This window comes from Lynx rufus, unplaced genomic scaffold (genome assembly GCF_022079265.1).
Source record: "Lynx rufus isolate CCGP_SWC_20201006 ecotype Redwood Valley unplaced genomic scaffold, mLynRuf1.p SCAF_7, whole genome shotgun sequence".
Lineage (NCBI taxonomy): Eukaryota > Metazoa > Chordata > Mammalia > Carnivora > Felidae > Lynx > Lynx rufus.
In genome coordinates, this window is record NW_025814889.1 from 37684899 (window position 1) to 37702283 (window position 17385).

The 17385-nt window shown below is 42.9% G+C and overlaps 1 protein-coding gene across 1 annotated transcript in view; it reads right to left on the reverse strand.

Annotated features, from left to right (window-relative positions):
• Nucleotides 1–4785: 4785 nt before the first annotated feature.
• The window catches only part of LOC124502354 (maestro heat-like repeat-containing protein family member 1), a 76465-nt gene continuing 63865 nt past the window's right edge, over nucleotides 4786–17385 (reverse strand). Inside the window, exons 36-40 of the mRNA XM_047066978.1 lie at nucleotides 15492–15650; nucleotides 14984–15106; nucleotides 13156–13261; nucleotides 11266–11331; nucleotides 4786–5371 (exon numbers count right to left, since the gene is read on the reverse strand). Coding sequence (XP_046922934.1) covers nucleotides 5043–5371; nucleotides 11266–11331; nucleotides 13156–13261; nucleotides 14984–15106; nucleotides 15492–15650 — 783 coding nt within the window. The 3' untranslated portion in view covers nucleotides 4786–5042. The remainder of the gene's footprint in view (nucleotides 5372–11265; nucleotides 11332–13155; nucleotides 13262–14983; nucleotides 15107–15491; nucleotides 15651–17385) is intronic.

Consider the following 17385-nt stretch of genomic DNA (forward strand, 5'->3'; position numbering starts at 1 on the left):
TAATAAGGGGCTAATATTTAGCATATGTAAAGAACTTCTGCAACTTAACAACAGCAAAGACAAAACAGCCCAGTTAAAAAGTGGGCAAAAGGAGGGGTGCCTGGATGGCTCAGCTGGTTGAGCACCTGACTCTTGATTTTGGCTTAGTTCACAATTTCATGGTTTGTGAGATCGGGCCCCATGTTGGGCCCCTCAATAATAGCATGGAGCCTGCTTGGAATTCATTCTCTCTCTCTCTCTCTCAAAATAAATAAACTTTATAAATAAGTAAAGAAATGAAGAAAGAAAGAAATAAAAATGGGCAAAAGGATCTAAATAGACATTTTTCCGAAGACAAGATATAGTTGGCCAACAAGCACATGAAAAAATCCTCAATATCATTCATCACAAGGGAAATGCAAACCAAAACCACAATGACATACCACCTCATACCCATTAGGATGGTTACTATAAAACACACAGGAAAATAACAAGAGTTAGTAAGGGCATGAAAAAATTGGAACCTTTGTGCACTGCTAGTGGGAATGTAAAATGGTGTAGCTACTATGGAACACAGTATGGTGGGTCCTCAAACAATTAAAAATAGAATTAGCATATGATATAGCAGTTCCACTTCTGGGTGTCTACCCAAAAGTGGTGAGAGTAGGGAGTTGAACAGGTATTTGTACACGTTTATAGCCACATTATTCACAATAGCCAAAAGGTTGAAGCAGCCTGTGTCCATCAAGAGATGAATGAACAAAATGTGGTATTTATATACAATGGAGTATTTTTCAGCCTTAAAATGAAAGGAAATTCTGACATCTGCTACAACATGGATGAACCTTGAGGACATTATAGTCAGGGTTATCCAGAGAGATTCAATAGGATGCATATAGCAAAAGATTTATTTTAAGGAATTGGCTCACAAAGTGGAGGCTTTGCAGGCCCAAAATCTGGTGAGGTAAGCCAGCAGGCAGACTGGAGACTCGGGGAAGAGTTGCAGTTCAAGTACAAAGGGTGTCTGCTGGCAGAATCTCTTGCTCTGGGAATCCGTTGTTCTGTTAAGGCCTTCACCTGGTTACATGCATTATGGAGAATAATCTGCTCTACTCAAAGTCCACTGATTTAAATGCTAATCTCATCTAAAAACCACCTTCACAGAAACATCCAGAATAATGTTTAATCAAATATTTGGGAACCATGGTCCATCCAAGTTGACACATAAAATTAACCATCATATCATGATAAGTGAAGTAAGCCAGTCACAAAAAGACAAATACTGTATGATTCCACTTAAAGGAGGTACCTAGAGTAGTCAAATTCATAGAGACAGAAAGTAGAATGGAAATTACCAGGGACTGAGTCGAGTGGGAAATTGGAAATTATTGTTTATTGGGTATAGAGTTTCAGTTTTATGAGAGGAAGAGAGTTCTGGACATTGGTTGCCAACAAAGTCAACATACTTGACACTAAACCATACACTTAAAAATGGTTAATATGGTTAATCTTATGTTGTATATATTTTACCACACATTTTTTTAAAGAGAAGAAAACAGCAGGGAATGACCTTTAAGAAATGGCCACATTGGGGGAAAGGAAGGTGAGAGATTGATTAACTAGAAGAGTAGAATGCAAATTAGGGCCACCACGGAGCCAAAAGAGAAAATGATAAAAAATATTGGATACAGCAAGGTCAAGAAGGACAATAATTAGAAGGAAATTCCCTGGCAACTTAATAAGGGAGAGTCAGCACAGTAGTTTGAACAAAATCACTTTGCAAGGGTTAAGAAAAGTCTAAATGATGAGAAGGCTGGAGGAGCAGAAGTGCTCCACCCGTTCAAGGAGTCTGGAGGGGAGGAGACAAGGGGGAGATGCATGCTGGAAGGCAGAAGAAGGGGGAACCATGCAAAGGAAGACAGGGGTTGCTGATGTAAGGACCAAGTGAAAGGGCAACTCTTCCCTCTGCCATTGACCAGCTTCCTCTGCCAGGTAGCCTGATTTGGGCAAGATCTCCCTCAAATACAAGACTAAGGGCCCTACAGAATCCTGATACAGGCAAGGCAGCTGTCTTAGTACAGAATGGGCAGCCAGGGAGTGGTGGCAAGAAGTAGAGATCATGACAGGGTTGGGGGTATCCTGAGAAGTCCAAGTTTGAAGGAAATTGCAGTGAAAGTCAGAAAGCCAAAAACAGAACGAAAAGGTAGGCCAAAGGCCAGTGGGGCAAATGCCAATACACAAAGCAGGGAAAGTCTCAGTGCTTGGGTTCAGAAGCTAAGTCAGAGTAGTGTTTCTCCTTTAAAGTTTAGTTCTTCTGCCAACTCTCACCAATCACACCTATGTCATCCCAAATTGTTGATGCTGCTCTACTCATTCAGAGGAGACTGCCTAGTGTTAATTAGGGTTCTCCAGGGAAACAGAACCAATAGGGTGTGTGTGTGTGTGTGTGTGTGTGTGTGTGTGTGTGTAGAAAGAGAAAGATTGATTTAAGGAATTGCCAATTATGGAGGCCAGCAAGTCCAATATATATAGGGTGGCCCATTAGGCTGGAGACACAGGGAAGAGCTCATGTTCCAGTTCAAGTCCAAAGGTCATCTGCTGGTAGAATTCCTTCTAGCTCTCAGGAGGTCAGTTTTGTTTTATTTTAAGTTTATTTATTAATTTTGAGAGAGAGAGAGAGAGAGAGAGAGAGAATCCTAAACAGCCTCCATGCCATCAGCATGGAGCCCCTCATAGGGCTCAGTCTCACAAACCATGAAATCATGACCTGAGCCAAAATCAAGAGTCAGATACTTAACCAACTGAGCCACCCAGGCGTCCCAGGAATTTATTCTGTTCAGGTCTTCAACTGATGGGATGAGGCCCACCCACATTATAGAGGGCAGTCTGATTAACTTATTTACAATTGCAATGTTAATCTCATCCAAAGGCATCCTCATAGAAACATCCAGAATAATGTTTAACCAAATATCTGGGAGCTATGGCTCAACCATGTTAACACATAAAATTAACCATCATACCCAGATAATAATTATAGCCATTAGTAAACACTTATTTATATACAAAGTACACAGCCATCTCCTTTCAGTCCATAACACCCATAAGGTAAGTTTGATATTCTCATTTTTAAATAGGAGGAAAACAGTTTTAGAAAGATTTTATCTAAAAGTTCATAAAATTCAGAAGCAATCAAAACCATTCTCATCATGGTTAACTTCAAAGAAATTAATCAATTTGACCAGAGTGGGAACTAGTTCTTTGGTCTTTCCACATCTTTCAAACTTCAAAGAACCAAGTTCCAATACCTAACTGGCATGACCTTTGTCAAAAAAAAACAAACAAAAAAAATCATTGCCCTCTTACTTTGTGCCTGGCAAACTGCTAAGCACTTCATATTCATTACCCTCTCTAATCCCTACAGCAATGTTGAAAGTTTAAGTAAATCCATCAAGATTGGGTTTTGCCTGTGACAAAAAACTCAAATAGCATTGGGTAAGACAGATAAAATTTTACCTCTAACCCTCCAACCCCCCAGATAAAGTCTGAAGGTATCCAAACTGGTAAACAGCCCTACCGTCATAACTGGCCTAGGTTTTTTCTATCCTTGTGTTCTGCCATCTTCAGTGATCACTTCCTCCTGATGATCTGTGATAGCTATTTAGCTCCAACCATCATGCCTACGTTCCAGTCACCAGGGAAACATGACAAAGATGGATGGGCCCCTGCCCTTGAAGAACATGTCTTGGAAGTCATATATGCTACTTTCTCTTCCACCCACCTGGGTGGGTCAGACCTAGCAGCAAGGCAGGATAGGAAACATATTCATTTTTCTAGGCAACCAAACACACAGTTAAAAAAAAAGAAGGGGAGAAACAATACTGGAGGATCCACAGACAGTATTATCAAGGCCATTTCTAGATGAGACGTCAGACGCACAGCAGTGAAGTGCAGAGCTCTGAGGTAGGATAAAAGAACTAGTCACTAATAATGGTTATGTGGGAGAGGGAGCAAGGATTCAAGTCTGAGTTTTAGAGTGATTTTTAAGTGTTGTTTTCTAAGTTAACTTATTTTGAGAGAGAGAAAGAGCATGAGCAGGAGAGAGGTAGAGAGAGAGAAGGATAGAGAGAATCCCAAGCAGGATCTGCACTGTCAGCACATAGCCCGATGCAGGGCTCGAACCCATGAAACTGTGAGATCATGACCTGAGCCCAAATCAAGAGCCAGATGTTTAAGTGACTGAGCCACTCAGGCACCCCAAGTGTGTGTGTGTGTGTGTGTTTTAATTTAAGTAATCTCTTCACCCTACATGGGGCTTGAATTCACAACTCCAAGGTCAAGAGTCACATGCTCTTTCAACTGAGCCAGCCAGGCACCCCTAGAGTGATTTTTAAAAACAAATTAGAATGGACTCAAACTTATCCCCACAAGAATGTCACTTACTCTGTTGCAATCTGATGTGCTTTTTTAAGTGAGAGAGATGGGGCTGGTGTTACTGCCACTCCACTGCTTACACCCACAGCCTACCTTTTTCTGTTCCAACCTGAAATCTGAATGTGCCCATATAAGTGTGTCAGGCCTGGGAATTTCATCCAAGGTGTGAGGCGGTGGGGGGCAAAGGATCAGAAACCAGGGGGTGTGCTGTTCCACCATCCTACTCCTCTTCACTCTCGTCATTTGGAATTTTACCTGAAGGTTGAAGGAGATACAAAGCTGTCCCTGTCACTCAGGTTTATCCCCAATCCCCCAAAACTAGGATGAAAGTCACCTTGTCTTAGGATGAGAAAATAAGTTTTATTGACAAATGTATATGCTGATAGCCAACAATCCCCTAGGGAGAGACACATACTGTGCCTTCTAGGATCAAAACCGCCTCCTTGGGTTTAATCCCAGGTAGCCCATCCAGTTGGAAAAAGGTAGGAGAGCTACTGTGAATCAAAGTACTGCTTATCTGGACAACAAATGGAAAAGGCTTCAGTCCCAGAGCAATTAGGTGCAACTTATTTAGGGGCAGGCCCAGCTTCTGTAGGTGGACTTTCAGATGTTGGGACCTGTGACCATATTGATTATTTATCTGAATTGCCTATTATGAGTGGAGTAGTTTTCACCCTCCTATTGTGCCAGTTGCACAAGGAATTTAGAGGGCCTCGAAGCCAATTCCAGATATTCTTTTTCTGATTGTCATCATCATCTCTTTCCCGTTTGACAGTCTTAAACAGTCGCTTCTTTCTTTCTGAGGTTTTCATGCCAGTGACCTTGAAGATGTTATTGCTCAGCTGGCTCATCCTGGAAGCAGAGATAGACTCGGGATTAAGATATTCATCAAGGTTTTTCAGGGTAGTAGTGACCAAAGACCGGATAGATTCCACAGGATCATTCCTCAGACTTCCAATAGCTGAAACCAGAAAGGAGGTCACCTCAGATTCTCAATCTCCAAGGATGCCATTTTTTTCCACCCCACATGCCAGGTTATTATTCTATAACTTCATTTAGAATAATTTTTGTCACTGTAAAAGTAATACTTCTTTTACTGTAGAAAAAATGTTTAAATAGAAATCATTTTTTTAAAGGAAAGAAAGAAAAATCACTCACCCCTCACCCAGAGATAAGACTGTTAATATTTTTGTTCCTATCTTTGCAGTATATATTTTTTAAGTAATCTCTGTGCCCAACATGGGGCTCACACTTATGACCACGAGATCAAGAGTTGCACGCTGTGCTAAGCCAGCCAGTCACGCCAGTAGTATTTTTTTAAATACCGAATATGGACACTTCTTTTTACAAAAATATGATTTACATTTTTTTCTTCCCACAAAATATTCTGCTATACACCGTAATATCCAATCACATGATTCTATCATAATTTCTTTGATGAACTCTCTATTAGTGAATAATTAGGTCATTTGCAATTTTTCACTGTTATAAACAATAACTATTAATTCTTTCAACAGCTGTTACTGAGCGCTTACTATCCACTCAGGTGCTAGGGATACAGTGGTGAACAAGAAAGATTCCCCACCCTCAAGAACTTAACATTCTAGTGGAGGAAAGACAAAACAAACAAGCAAATGTAAATGAAGTATGAGGAAGGGAATTTAACAGAGTAATGGCAGTGAATACCTGGGAAGGAGCTCTTTAGATAGGCCAGTCAGGGAATGCCTCTCTGAGAAGGCAACATTTGAGCTGAGAAGTAAGAAGCTACATGAAGAGAAAGGGCAGAAGCACTCCCGAAGGTTGAAGGTTGGGATGGGGGCTTCTATTCACAATGTAGAAAGTAGCCAGTGTAGCTGCACCTTCTAGTGGGGGGGGGGGGGGGGATGGTGCTATAGGCTAAGGGTGGAGAGACAGTCAGAAACCAGATCAGTCAGGGCCTCGTGGCCAAAGGTAAGGGACCAGACTTCCACCTGAAGAACAATGGAAAGCCACTGAAGGGTTTTAAGCAAGGGGCAACATGATTCAATGTACATGTTTCAAAGAGAATCTGGCTTCTGTGTAGAGAAGAGACAGGGGTGGGGGTTGTTAAAATGGTCCAGTTAGGGAATGCCCTACAGGGGGGCTTAGATCCAGGTGGGAACAGAGGGATGGAGACTGGAAATTACTTAGCATGCAAAGAATAAAGAGAATAGGACAGGTGTTGGCTCAAAAGGGCCTTCAAGCCCATCAAAGTCTGCTTCATGTTGTTCTCATTTGTACTTAGCACAGGCGGAAGAACTGGGCTCAAGCTACACAGTAAATACATAAATCCTGTGAAGAGCCATCTCATGATCACAAGGTTTGTTAGGCACTAGATATGGGTGTAAACGTAACCGGAATTACTTTTGTTGGGGAAAAAAGTCCCTCCTGTCTACATCATTTAGGCAGTCTTTCTGAGAGGCTCGCTGGGATGAGGAAGGCAGTTCTCTGGTATGCTGAGGAGTCTAGGGTATTCATTCTAGGTGTACCTTCCCTGACATGCTCCAGTCACTGGGAATAGGGCTCTACTACCCAGTAGAGACCTCAGTTGTAAAAAAAAAATGAGGAGAAGGCAATAGAGGTACAAAACATTAGGGTCAGAAGCCAGGGTTAGAGCCCTAATGGGACAGATGCTGCTACCTGGTCACTGGGGCACAGGAGAAGGCATGGCTACTCTTAACAGCAGCTAACAAACTCATTCTTCCTTGACCAGAACTCTGAGCACCCTCTCTGCCAGCTGCTTCTGGCACCCTGCCTGGCCTCGGTCCAGAAGACTAAGCCAACTCAACCCAAAGGTTCTGTGGGACACGTCTGTGCCCAGCAAAGCACAGGTCTTTACATGCATCTGTATCTGATACTTAAACAATGTTTAAGATCAGCACTATTATCCTCACGATACTGATGAAGAAACTGAGGCACAGAGACAGTAAATTGCTCAAATTCACACGGCTCGTTATCAAGAGAGCCAGTATTTGAAACTGGGCTAGCCGACATTGGAGCCTGTGTTTTTCATTACACATTGACTTGGAAGAAAAGACCCTTAAAACTCATTTACCTCACCACTTTTTACTCTCTAGATAAAGAGCAGTGAATAAGCCAGAAAGGAAACAAAAACTTGTCTTTCTGCAGTGCCTGCTAGGCATTTCCTCTGAAAGATGAGCCACCATCCCTTTATTTATTTATTTATTTATCTTTTACATTTATTTATTTTTGAGAGACAGAAAGAGACAGAGTGCAAGCAGGGGAGGGGCAGAGAGAGAGGGAGGCATAGAATCAGAAGCAGGCTCCAGGCTCTGAGCTGTCAGCACAGAGCCCGACACAGGGCTTGAACCCATGAACTGTGAGACCATGACCTGAGCTGAAATCAGACGCTTAACCGACTGAGCCACCCCGGCACCCCATAGCCACCAGCCCTTTAAAAGCAGCATATCCAGAGTATTAGCTCGAAGCAGGTCCCAGGAAGGTAAGTGGGGTCCAACCAGAAGGCAGGTCCCTGAGGACAAGCATGTGCAGCACTAGAACAGTGACAACAGCAAAGCTGTGGCACTCGTGTCAGGCCGTTCTGACACGCACACCCACTCTTGTGTACACAAGGACCCACACACAGGGGCAGGGCTGTAAAAGCCAACATTCTCTCCATCTTGTCTCTGCATCAAAGGAAGCAAACTATGGCATGGAAGAATTCAAGCATCATTTCCATTTGGCACTGGAATGAATCACACAGGCACCACTTAGCACAAGCACCCTGAATCCTTCCCACCCCACCCCCCACCTTGGAGGAGTTGAGAACTGTGTTTCCTGAAGTATCCCTACCACCCACAGCAAAGTCCTAAATCCTTACCATGGCCAAAAAGGCTGGCAGGATTCTGGCCCCACTGCTGTTCTCTGAGCTCATCTCCTGTTCTTCCTTTTGCTCACTCCACATGAACGCGCTGACTTCTTGTTCCTCCTTGAACATGCCAGGTGCTCTTCCCTCAGCTACTCAGATGGTTCACTCCCTCACTTCCTCCAGGTCTCCGCTCCAATGCCTCTTATCGGTGGGGGCACCCCTGCCCCGCCCTCTGACCCTTGGATCCCTGGTCCTGCCTCACCTTCTCCATAGTGCCTATCTAACACATATGTACTTGGTTAGGGCTTCTCCCCTACCCCACTGGAAGGAGTGCTGTAGCAGGGTGGGGACATCAGTTTTGTTCGCTGCAATTTCCCAGGGCTTAGAAGAATACCTGGTAGACAGCAGGTCTTTAATAATTAAGAAACTAATTTAATTGAGAGCAAGTGCAGAAGTACCTCCTATAGCAAACATAGGTATAGCTGTTTGGCTATTTTAGGGACCAAAGGATTTTGCAGGGGAGGTAAAATTTCTCTTCTGATATACGTTGGGAATCTCAGCTCTTCTTCCTCCACACCCCAACTCCTGTTCCCTCTTTTTCAGGACTTTGATGAAATTAAAGGACAATGGAGTGAGCATTCATTAGTGCAAAGGTCCCTGAATTTGGAGGCACCTGGGTGGCTCAGTCAGTTAAGCGTCTGACTTCGGCTCAGGTCATGATCTCACAGCTCACGGGATTGAGCCCTGCATGGAGCTCCATGCTGACAGCGTGAAGCCTGCTTCAGATTCTCTCTCACTCTCCTTCTCTCTCTACCCCTCCATTTCTCTCTCTCAAAATAAATAAATAAATAAATAAACTTAAAAAAAAAAAGTTCCCTGAATTGGAAATTCTAGCTCTGGCTCTCCCAGTAATTCACTTCTATGATCGTGGACAAATGACTCAGCCTCTGAAATTAGGAGGGTTAGAGACTGGGACTAGGAAACACTTCTCTGAAGTACCCCTAACTTCAGAGGCAGAAGAGAATAAATGCGTAGCCTCAAGGGTCTGGATGAATTACCTCAAATCTCATATACTCCACAAATCTTTAGAACCTCTTTATCTTAAAAATTCATGTATAATTTGCATTCTACTCCAAAACATGTCTATTATTAAAACAGTTGTTTAATGTTTTAATTTTTAAAAGAGTATCATTTAGAAATATATACTAAAATATTTATAGATGAATAATATGAAGTCTGAGGTTTGGCTCAGAATAAGCTGGCAGGGAGGGGTGTAGGTAGAGAAACAGAGGAAACAAGGTAACCATGAGTTGATACTTGTTGAAGCTGGGGGACAGGGTTGGAGGGTTTATTATACTATTTGCTAGATTTTTTTTTAATGTTTAGCTATTTTTGAGAGAGCAGGTGGGGAAAGGGCAGAGAGAGAGAGGGGGACAGAGGATCAAAAGCCGGCTCCATGCAGGGTTCAAACTCACAAACTGTGAGATTATGACCTAAGCCAAAGTCAGATGCTTAACCAACAGAGCCACTCAGGTCCCCTATTTGCTATGCTAAAAACTAAAAGAAAAATCTTAAATTAGCTGGAGAAAAGGGATAGATTAACCTGCAAAGGAACAAAAATTAATGACAGCAGGCTCCTTTTAGCAGCAAAGAAAGCCAGAAGACAGTAGTATATCTTCAAAGTGCTGAGAAATAAACTGTTGGTCTCGAATTGTGTCACTATTAGGGGCACCTGGCTGGCTAAATCAGGGGAGTATGTGGCTCTTGATCTCCGGGTTGTGGGTTCGAGTCGCACATTGGATATAGAGATTACTTTTAAAAAATAAAATCGTTAATTAAAAAAAAAGAATTGTGCCACTAGTAAAGCTACCTTGCAAGAATGGTGATAAGAAAAAGTCATTACAAACAAGCAAAATCCAAGAGAGCATAACATCAAGATACTAGCACTAAAGAAACTTCTAAAAAGTGTACTTCAGGATGAAAAAAAATGAAGGATGGTTAGAGATAGAGAAAGGAATGGAGAGCATATAACGCTGCAGTAAGCCCTCGCTGTTTGTATAATGTAACAACAAGAATCATAGTATCTAAGTTCTGGGTTATAAAAAAAAGGAACTAAAATATTCAATAACAAAAGCCTGTAAATTGGGAGGGGTGGTAATTGGAACTCATGTCAACACAGGAAGGAAGGTTAAAATGTTTTACTCTAAACCCTGTTAAGCTCAATATGCATGATAAAAGCCTACTCTCTGGTATCCAGCCCAGAGAAACACTTACACCTGTATACAAGGAGACATATGTGTATACACATATACACACACACACACATACACACACACACACACACACACACACACATATATCTGTTGCAGAAAGTTATATATATATATGCATATATGTATGTATGCATATATATAACATTGTATATCCTATAATATATTACAGTATATATTATATGTTACATAACATATATATTCTATGTGTACACAGCAAAAGCATACAAGACTACATAACAAACAGGGGAAGAGGGTAGAGGAGCCAGACTTGAGGGTGAATAGAACTTTACCCCCCAAAAAAGAACTTTACCCTTATCAATAATGTTCCCTTTTTTTTTTTTGCAAACAGACTACATTCATGCATTTCTTCTGTAAATAAAAATTAACTTTAAAATATTTTTACTGCAATAAAAAAGAGCACAAAACTGCAAGTTCTTTAGGGGACAGGGGGTGTCTCCCTTGAACACCACTGTAGCATCAGCAACTGACAGCACATGATAAATTTTGAGGGACTAGAACATTTTGGTTAGCCTTGTTTTTCTCTAAGCAGCAACACAATGGATAACTTGTTTTCTTCCTCCTACTTCTCCCCATTTTCTCCTTGTCCATATAACATTTATAGTGGTAAAGACATACTTTATTTAAAGTAACAAAACATGTCCTTAAGGGATTCCCCTTTCTGTCTTGCCCCATGCCTTGTGGTACCCAGAACCCAGGTACAAGGCCCGGACTCACCATTCTGTAACAGCTCCACATCATCCTCGTGAATTCGTTTCATGGTTAACCTCTTAATTGTTAATCCTAAGGATAGGACAGATGTAAAGTCCTTTCAGAATTCCAGACCTTTGGGCCACCCTTTCCCCCCCTCTAGCGAACAAGGAAGTGTGTAAACCAGTTCTAGCAAGAAATGTTTCTCCAAGATTCCCTGTGGCCCACGTGTCAGTATTCTAGTGAAAGAGCAATGCTCAGAGCAGCTGTGACCCAGGAAAATGTTGTTGGCAGATGACAAGTAGGGCATGAATCCAGGGTGTCAAACTCCATGGGGTTCCCACACCAATTGGAAAATGAACAAAGGGCATGAGGCAACTAACTAATCTGCAAAAATAAAATATGCATTGTCAGTAAACATGGGAAAAATGTTTAATCTCACTACTGGTAAAAAAAAAATATTAATCAGAACAACAGCAAGCTACTCTTTTCACCTATCAAATTGGTAATGAACGTTAAAGTACTACCCAGGGTTAGCAAATATCTGCAACATGGATACATACATGCAGTACTGGTAACAATGGGAAATGATTGCAACTTTTTAGACGGCAGTTTAAGCACCAAAATCCTTAAAATTGTGCCTACCCTTTGGGCCAAGCAATTCTACTTATTAAGAAATTTATCTTGGGGCGCCTGGACGGCTCAGTCCATTGAGCATCCAACTTCAGCTCCGATCATGATCTCACACTTCTTGGGTTTGAGCCCCGTGTCCTGCTCTGTGCTGACAGCTCAGAGCCTGAAGCCTGCTTCAGATTCTGTGTCTCCCTCTCTTTCTTCCTGCCCCTCACCTGCTCGTGCTTTCTCTCTCTCAAAAACAAACATTAAGAAGAAAAATTTTTTGAAGAAATTTATCTTAAAATAATCATGATGGCATGTAGAGATTTAAGCACTGTCTCTCTGCTTATAAAAAACAAAAGATGACACAGTCTCAATATTCAAAAATAAGAACTGGTTAAATAGTTTCATAAATCTACCTGTAAAATGGAATTAATATTATGCAGTGATTTAAAAAAAACGTTGAAGGGTATGTAATGGCATGTATTTGTGATAGGCAAGGGAAAAAACAGTATACCAAACTTCATGGTTTTTAAAATGGCTATGTGTGTGTGTGTGTGTGTGTGTGTGTGTGTGTGTGTGTGTGTAGTATATTCTTAGGGGAAAATTCTAGAATGTTAGCAGTGGTTAAATCCAAATGGTAGAATTTCTGGCATTATTTATCTTCTTCTTTTTTGCCAATCTGAATTTTTTTAAGTTTTCTAACACAAACACACACTGTACTGCTATTATAATTTGAAACAAAAATATTTTTGAAAATCCATGGGGTTCCAGTGGAAGCAATACTTGTTTCCTTTTCAAACATGTATGGTTCTTTTCCCCACAAAGCAGAGTGCAGTCAGTGTGAGTGGACCCACACAGAGTGGGGCAAAGGCACAGAGCCTTCTCTTCTTCCTCCAGCCTTTCTAACATGGATTTCTTTTCATGCTTATTTATTTATTTATTTTGAGAGAGAGAGAGCCGGTGAACTGTGGAGAGGAAGAGAGAGAGGGAGAGAGAGAATCCCAAGCAGGTTCTGTTCTGTCAGTACAGAGCCAACATGAGGCTCTATCTCACAAAGAGTGAGATCAGGGCCTGAGCCCAAATCAAGATTCGGATGCTCAACTGACTGAGCCACCCAGGTACCCCTCTAACATGGACTTTGAGCCTGGGTCACAGGATAGCCTCTCTAATCAGGTCAGAGCTAGGAAAGGAAGTGACCTGTTTCACAGTACCATGGTTCTGGCTTAGCCCTTGTGGAAGGTCAAGGAGGGTCCCTTGCTGAAGACAAGAGGGAAAAGCTGCCAGGAGGAAGCATCTTACCTATGAAGTTGATGGCAGCTTCCCGTAGGAAGGACTGAGGGCTCGTCAGGAAGTCGAAGCTCTGGGACAGAAACTCCCCCACAAGCTGTATTTTTTTTGTGCCCACCTGCGGAGCCAAAGAGGGGTAGTGCTGACCAGGAGCTGGGGGGGGGGCGGCGCCTGGGAGCACTACTAGAGGTCCCCTCACCCCCCTCACCCTGTCCACAAGCAGCACTGTTCTGTCTTCAGTCAGCTGAAAGAGCTTCAATCTGGAACCTCAGAGATCCCTACCCCAGTGACAGGGCAGACTTAGCAGGAAGTTCATAAAGAGGATTTTGCTGCTTCACACCAACATGATAAGGGGAAACACAACTGGTGTGGAGCCAGGAGACCCAGGGCTGAATACTGACTCTGACACTGGCTCCAGTTTTCTTTTCTTTTTTTTTTTTTTTTTAATAGAATTTGTTGGCCAGTTGGCTAACGTACAGTGTGTAGTGTGCTCTTGGTTTTGGGGGTAGATTCCCGTGATTCATCCCTTACATACAACACCCAGTGCTCATCCCAACAAGTGCCCTCCAAAATGCCCATCACCAACTTTCCCCTCTTCCCCACCCCCCCATCAACTCTCAGTTTGTCCTCTGTATTTAAGAGTCTCTTATGGTTTGCCTCCCTCCCTCTGTTTTAAACTATTTTTTCCCCTTCCCTTCCCCCATGGTCTTCTGTTAAGTTTCTCAAGTTCCACATATGAATGAAAACATATGGTATCTGTCTTTCTCTAACTTATTTCACTTAGCATAATACCCTCCAGTTCCATCCATGTTGTTGCAAATGGCCCGATTTCATTCTTTCTCATTGCCAAGTAGTATTCCATTGTATTATACCCCATCTTCTTTATCCATTCATCAGTTGATGGACATTTGGGCTTTTTCCATGATTTGGCTATTGTTGAAAATGCTGCTATAAACATTGGGGTACATGTGCCCCTATGCATCACCACTCCTGTATCCCTTAGGTAAATTCCTAGCAGTGCTATTGCTGGGTCATAGGGTAGATCTATTTTTAACTTTTTGAGGAATCTCCACACTGTTTTCCAAAGTGGCTGCAACATCACTCATCATCAGGGAAATACAAATCAAAACCACATTGAGATACCACCTCACGCCAGTCAGAGTGGCTAAAATTAACTCAGGAAACAACAGATGCTGGTGAGGATGTAGAGAAACGGGAACCCTCTTGGTGGGAATGCAAACTGGCTTCAGTTTTCTGATCTTTAAGAGTGGATATATAAGACCTGCCCATCCTTCCCAGAATTGCAAGGCTCCAGTGGGATAATTGATATAAAAGTGCTTTGTAAACCTAAAGTGGTCTACCTGTGTAAGGCAATAAGAACCCAAGTCCATAATATTAAAATTACTGATGTTAATTCCTAATCTACTTGCTTAGCCCTTAAATATTTACTTTTCAACAAGGATTCCTGACCTCATCCCTATTCTTGACTTCGTAGGAGCCACAGACCCTAACACCATGACCACTAAAGCCCTGATGACTCCTGCCTGTATCTCTTCCTGCCAAGTGTCACCAGAAAACCTCTGCCCCATTGCCATCTACTACCCTCACATGACCTCCCTAGCCTCTGAAAGCAGACACTGGGATGCTAAGAGAATCAAATATGAAGAACCAAGGACTGGCCTCCCAAATGTGTGTTCTCAGATTTTGCTGATGGTGAAGAATGAGAATTGAGGAAGAAAGAATGTATCTTCTGTCAGCCCTCCCCTCCTTAGCCTCTTAGCCTGCCTTTGGGTTCCTGACATGAGTATTGTGGCCTGGCTTCTCAGAGACCCTCACTCACCAGGTACTTGCACGTTTCTTCCAATACCTGGATGTGATCACTGAGGGTGGTGTGCTGGAATGTCTGTGTGAGTGATGACCAGCCAATCACCTTAGTCCACTCAGTCAGGGCCCCTCCACAGGCCTATGGGATGGAGAGAAGGGGATCCCCAAAGCCTCACTCCTATGGCTCTGTGGAGCCAGGGCAGGAGGCTAAGTGGAAGACCATGAAGGTAGCCCCCAGGGGGCTCAGTTGAGGGTTTGGAGCTGGAATCCGGTAAAACGTGGGACCTTGTTCAGGACATGGGACATAAATAGCTTCAGGGAACAGAACCATATCAGGATGAGATCAATAGCACCCAAAAGAGAGGGTGAAAGTGCTCAGAGCCAGCCCCGAGGATGACACCAAAGATGTGGACAGGAAATGTACAGCCAAGGCTGGGCTCATGAAATAGAGTCAAAGGGAAGGGGGCTCTGCTCTAACAAAAAAAGGAGGGGTGGGAATCTGCCAGGACAAAGGTCGCCAGTACCTTGACTACCTCGGTGTTATTATCCTGAATGCTAAGCAGCAGCGGGACTAGAAAACTGTAGATCTCTCTTCGGGTGATGGCTCCCGGCTTGAATTTGTGAACTCGATGCAGCATGTGGCCCAGGGCAGAGGTGGCCGAGATCTTCACCAGGTCCCTCTCCTGCCACGAAGAGCAAAACGGAGATGGGCGGCTGTGCTTTCCCTCTGGCCCTGCCTGGCCTGGCTCCCTACTCCCACATCTCATTTCCACGTCCAAAGTACCCTGATGGCACTGTGTTTACCATGTAAAGGCAACACGGTTTGTGTATCTGAGTAATTCTCTTAGAGTCCAGAGCTAGTAAGTCCCTCTGTTAAGGCACAGGCTTAGAGAAGCCAAGATCATAGTTTCAGTTCTGCCCTGGGTCACAATGACAGCTTAATTTCTCTTCTAAGGATTTAGCTAAGGATTTGGCTAAAATTTTAGCCAAATTTTTAAAAATACCTATAGCTATCCTAGTTATACTGTGAATAAAATTGTTTAAATCGATATTAGCTTGTACTAATTAACAACGGTCATAAACAGCTAAACTGTACACTTTCAAGAGTATATTCTATGTTAATTGAACAAATGCTTATTGGGTAGCTCTCAGGAGCTAGGCATAGCACCAAATAACAGAGATGTGGTGGGACAAAACAGATAGTCCCTGAACTTGTAGGGTTTGGGAAGCAGACATTTTAACAAAATAGATATACATGTTGTTATTTTTTGCACAGTGAACATAATAACAAAACAGATGATTCAGTGTTAGTACTTTAACTAAAAAGTATCACAGGCAGTTTGGCTCAAGATCAGTGATTGAGTACTGCTTCACTTATCCCTTCCTGCCCCAAATCCCTGAAAGAAATAGTAGAGACATGTCTCTTTAAATCCATAATGGTTCTGAAATAGTAGATGGGATCCTCCCTGACAGAGGACTAGAATGTCCCTGAAATACACACAGCAGACAGGATTGGAATTAAAGTTGAAACCACAGCCCGAAGTGTGGGCAAGAACAGACTGCTGGAGGAGGTGGGCATGTTCTGGGAATGCTCCAAGCTTAACAGCTCTGAATGTGAGGAGCAGAAGCGGATGCTGGGCAACTGACAGGGTGGTCATTTGGAGAGGGGTAGTCCAGGGGCACAGCACAGTGTCTCCTTCCGTGCTGCCCTCCCAGTATCCTCCTTGCTAAATAGCAAGCAGGAGGGAGACATACCACCCCCACAGAGCAGGGAGTATGCTATCTCGACCAGAGAGAGGGGATGGGGCCCTGCGAGTCTGGCAACACCCAGGAAGAACAGGGAATCCCACAGTCAAAGACTGGCTATTGGTGCATCCTACTGGCCACATATCCCTGGACACGTCCCACAGTTACTGAAGCCAGGCTGCAGTCATAGGTATTACTTTCACAGAGGGCTGGCCAAGAGTCAGTAGTGTAAACTTTCCAGAACTCACCACCAAGACTCACCAAATGTTCACGAAAACCAGGACCACAAGAGAAACAAACAAAAACCTGCACCACCCGAGGATACAATTAATAATACAATGTAGGGGCGCCTTGGTGGCTCAGTTGGTTGGGCGTCCGACTTCGGCTCAGGTCACGATTTCACTGTCCGTGAGTTCGAGCCCCACGTCGGGCTCTGTGCTGACTGCTCAGAGCCTGGAGCCTGTTTCAGATTCTGTGTCTCCCTCTCTCTCTGCTCCTCCCCCGTTCATGCTCTGTCTCTCTCTGTCTCAAAAATAAATAAACGTTAAAATAAATAATAAATAAATAAATAATACAATGTAAACAAAACCTTAGAGACAGTATAATAGAATCATCCAGAAGATTTTGTAATATCTATCTATATCTATCTATAGATAGTTTGAAATTATAAAT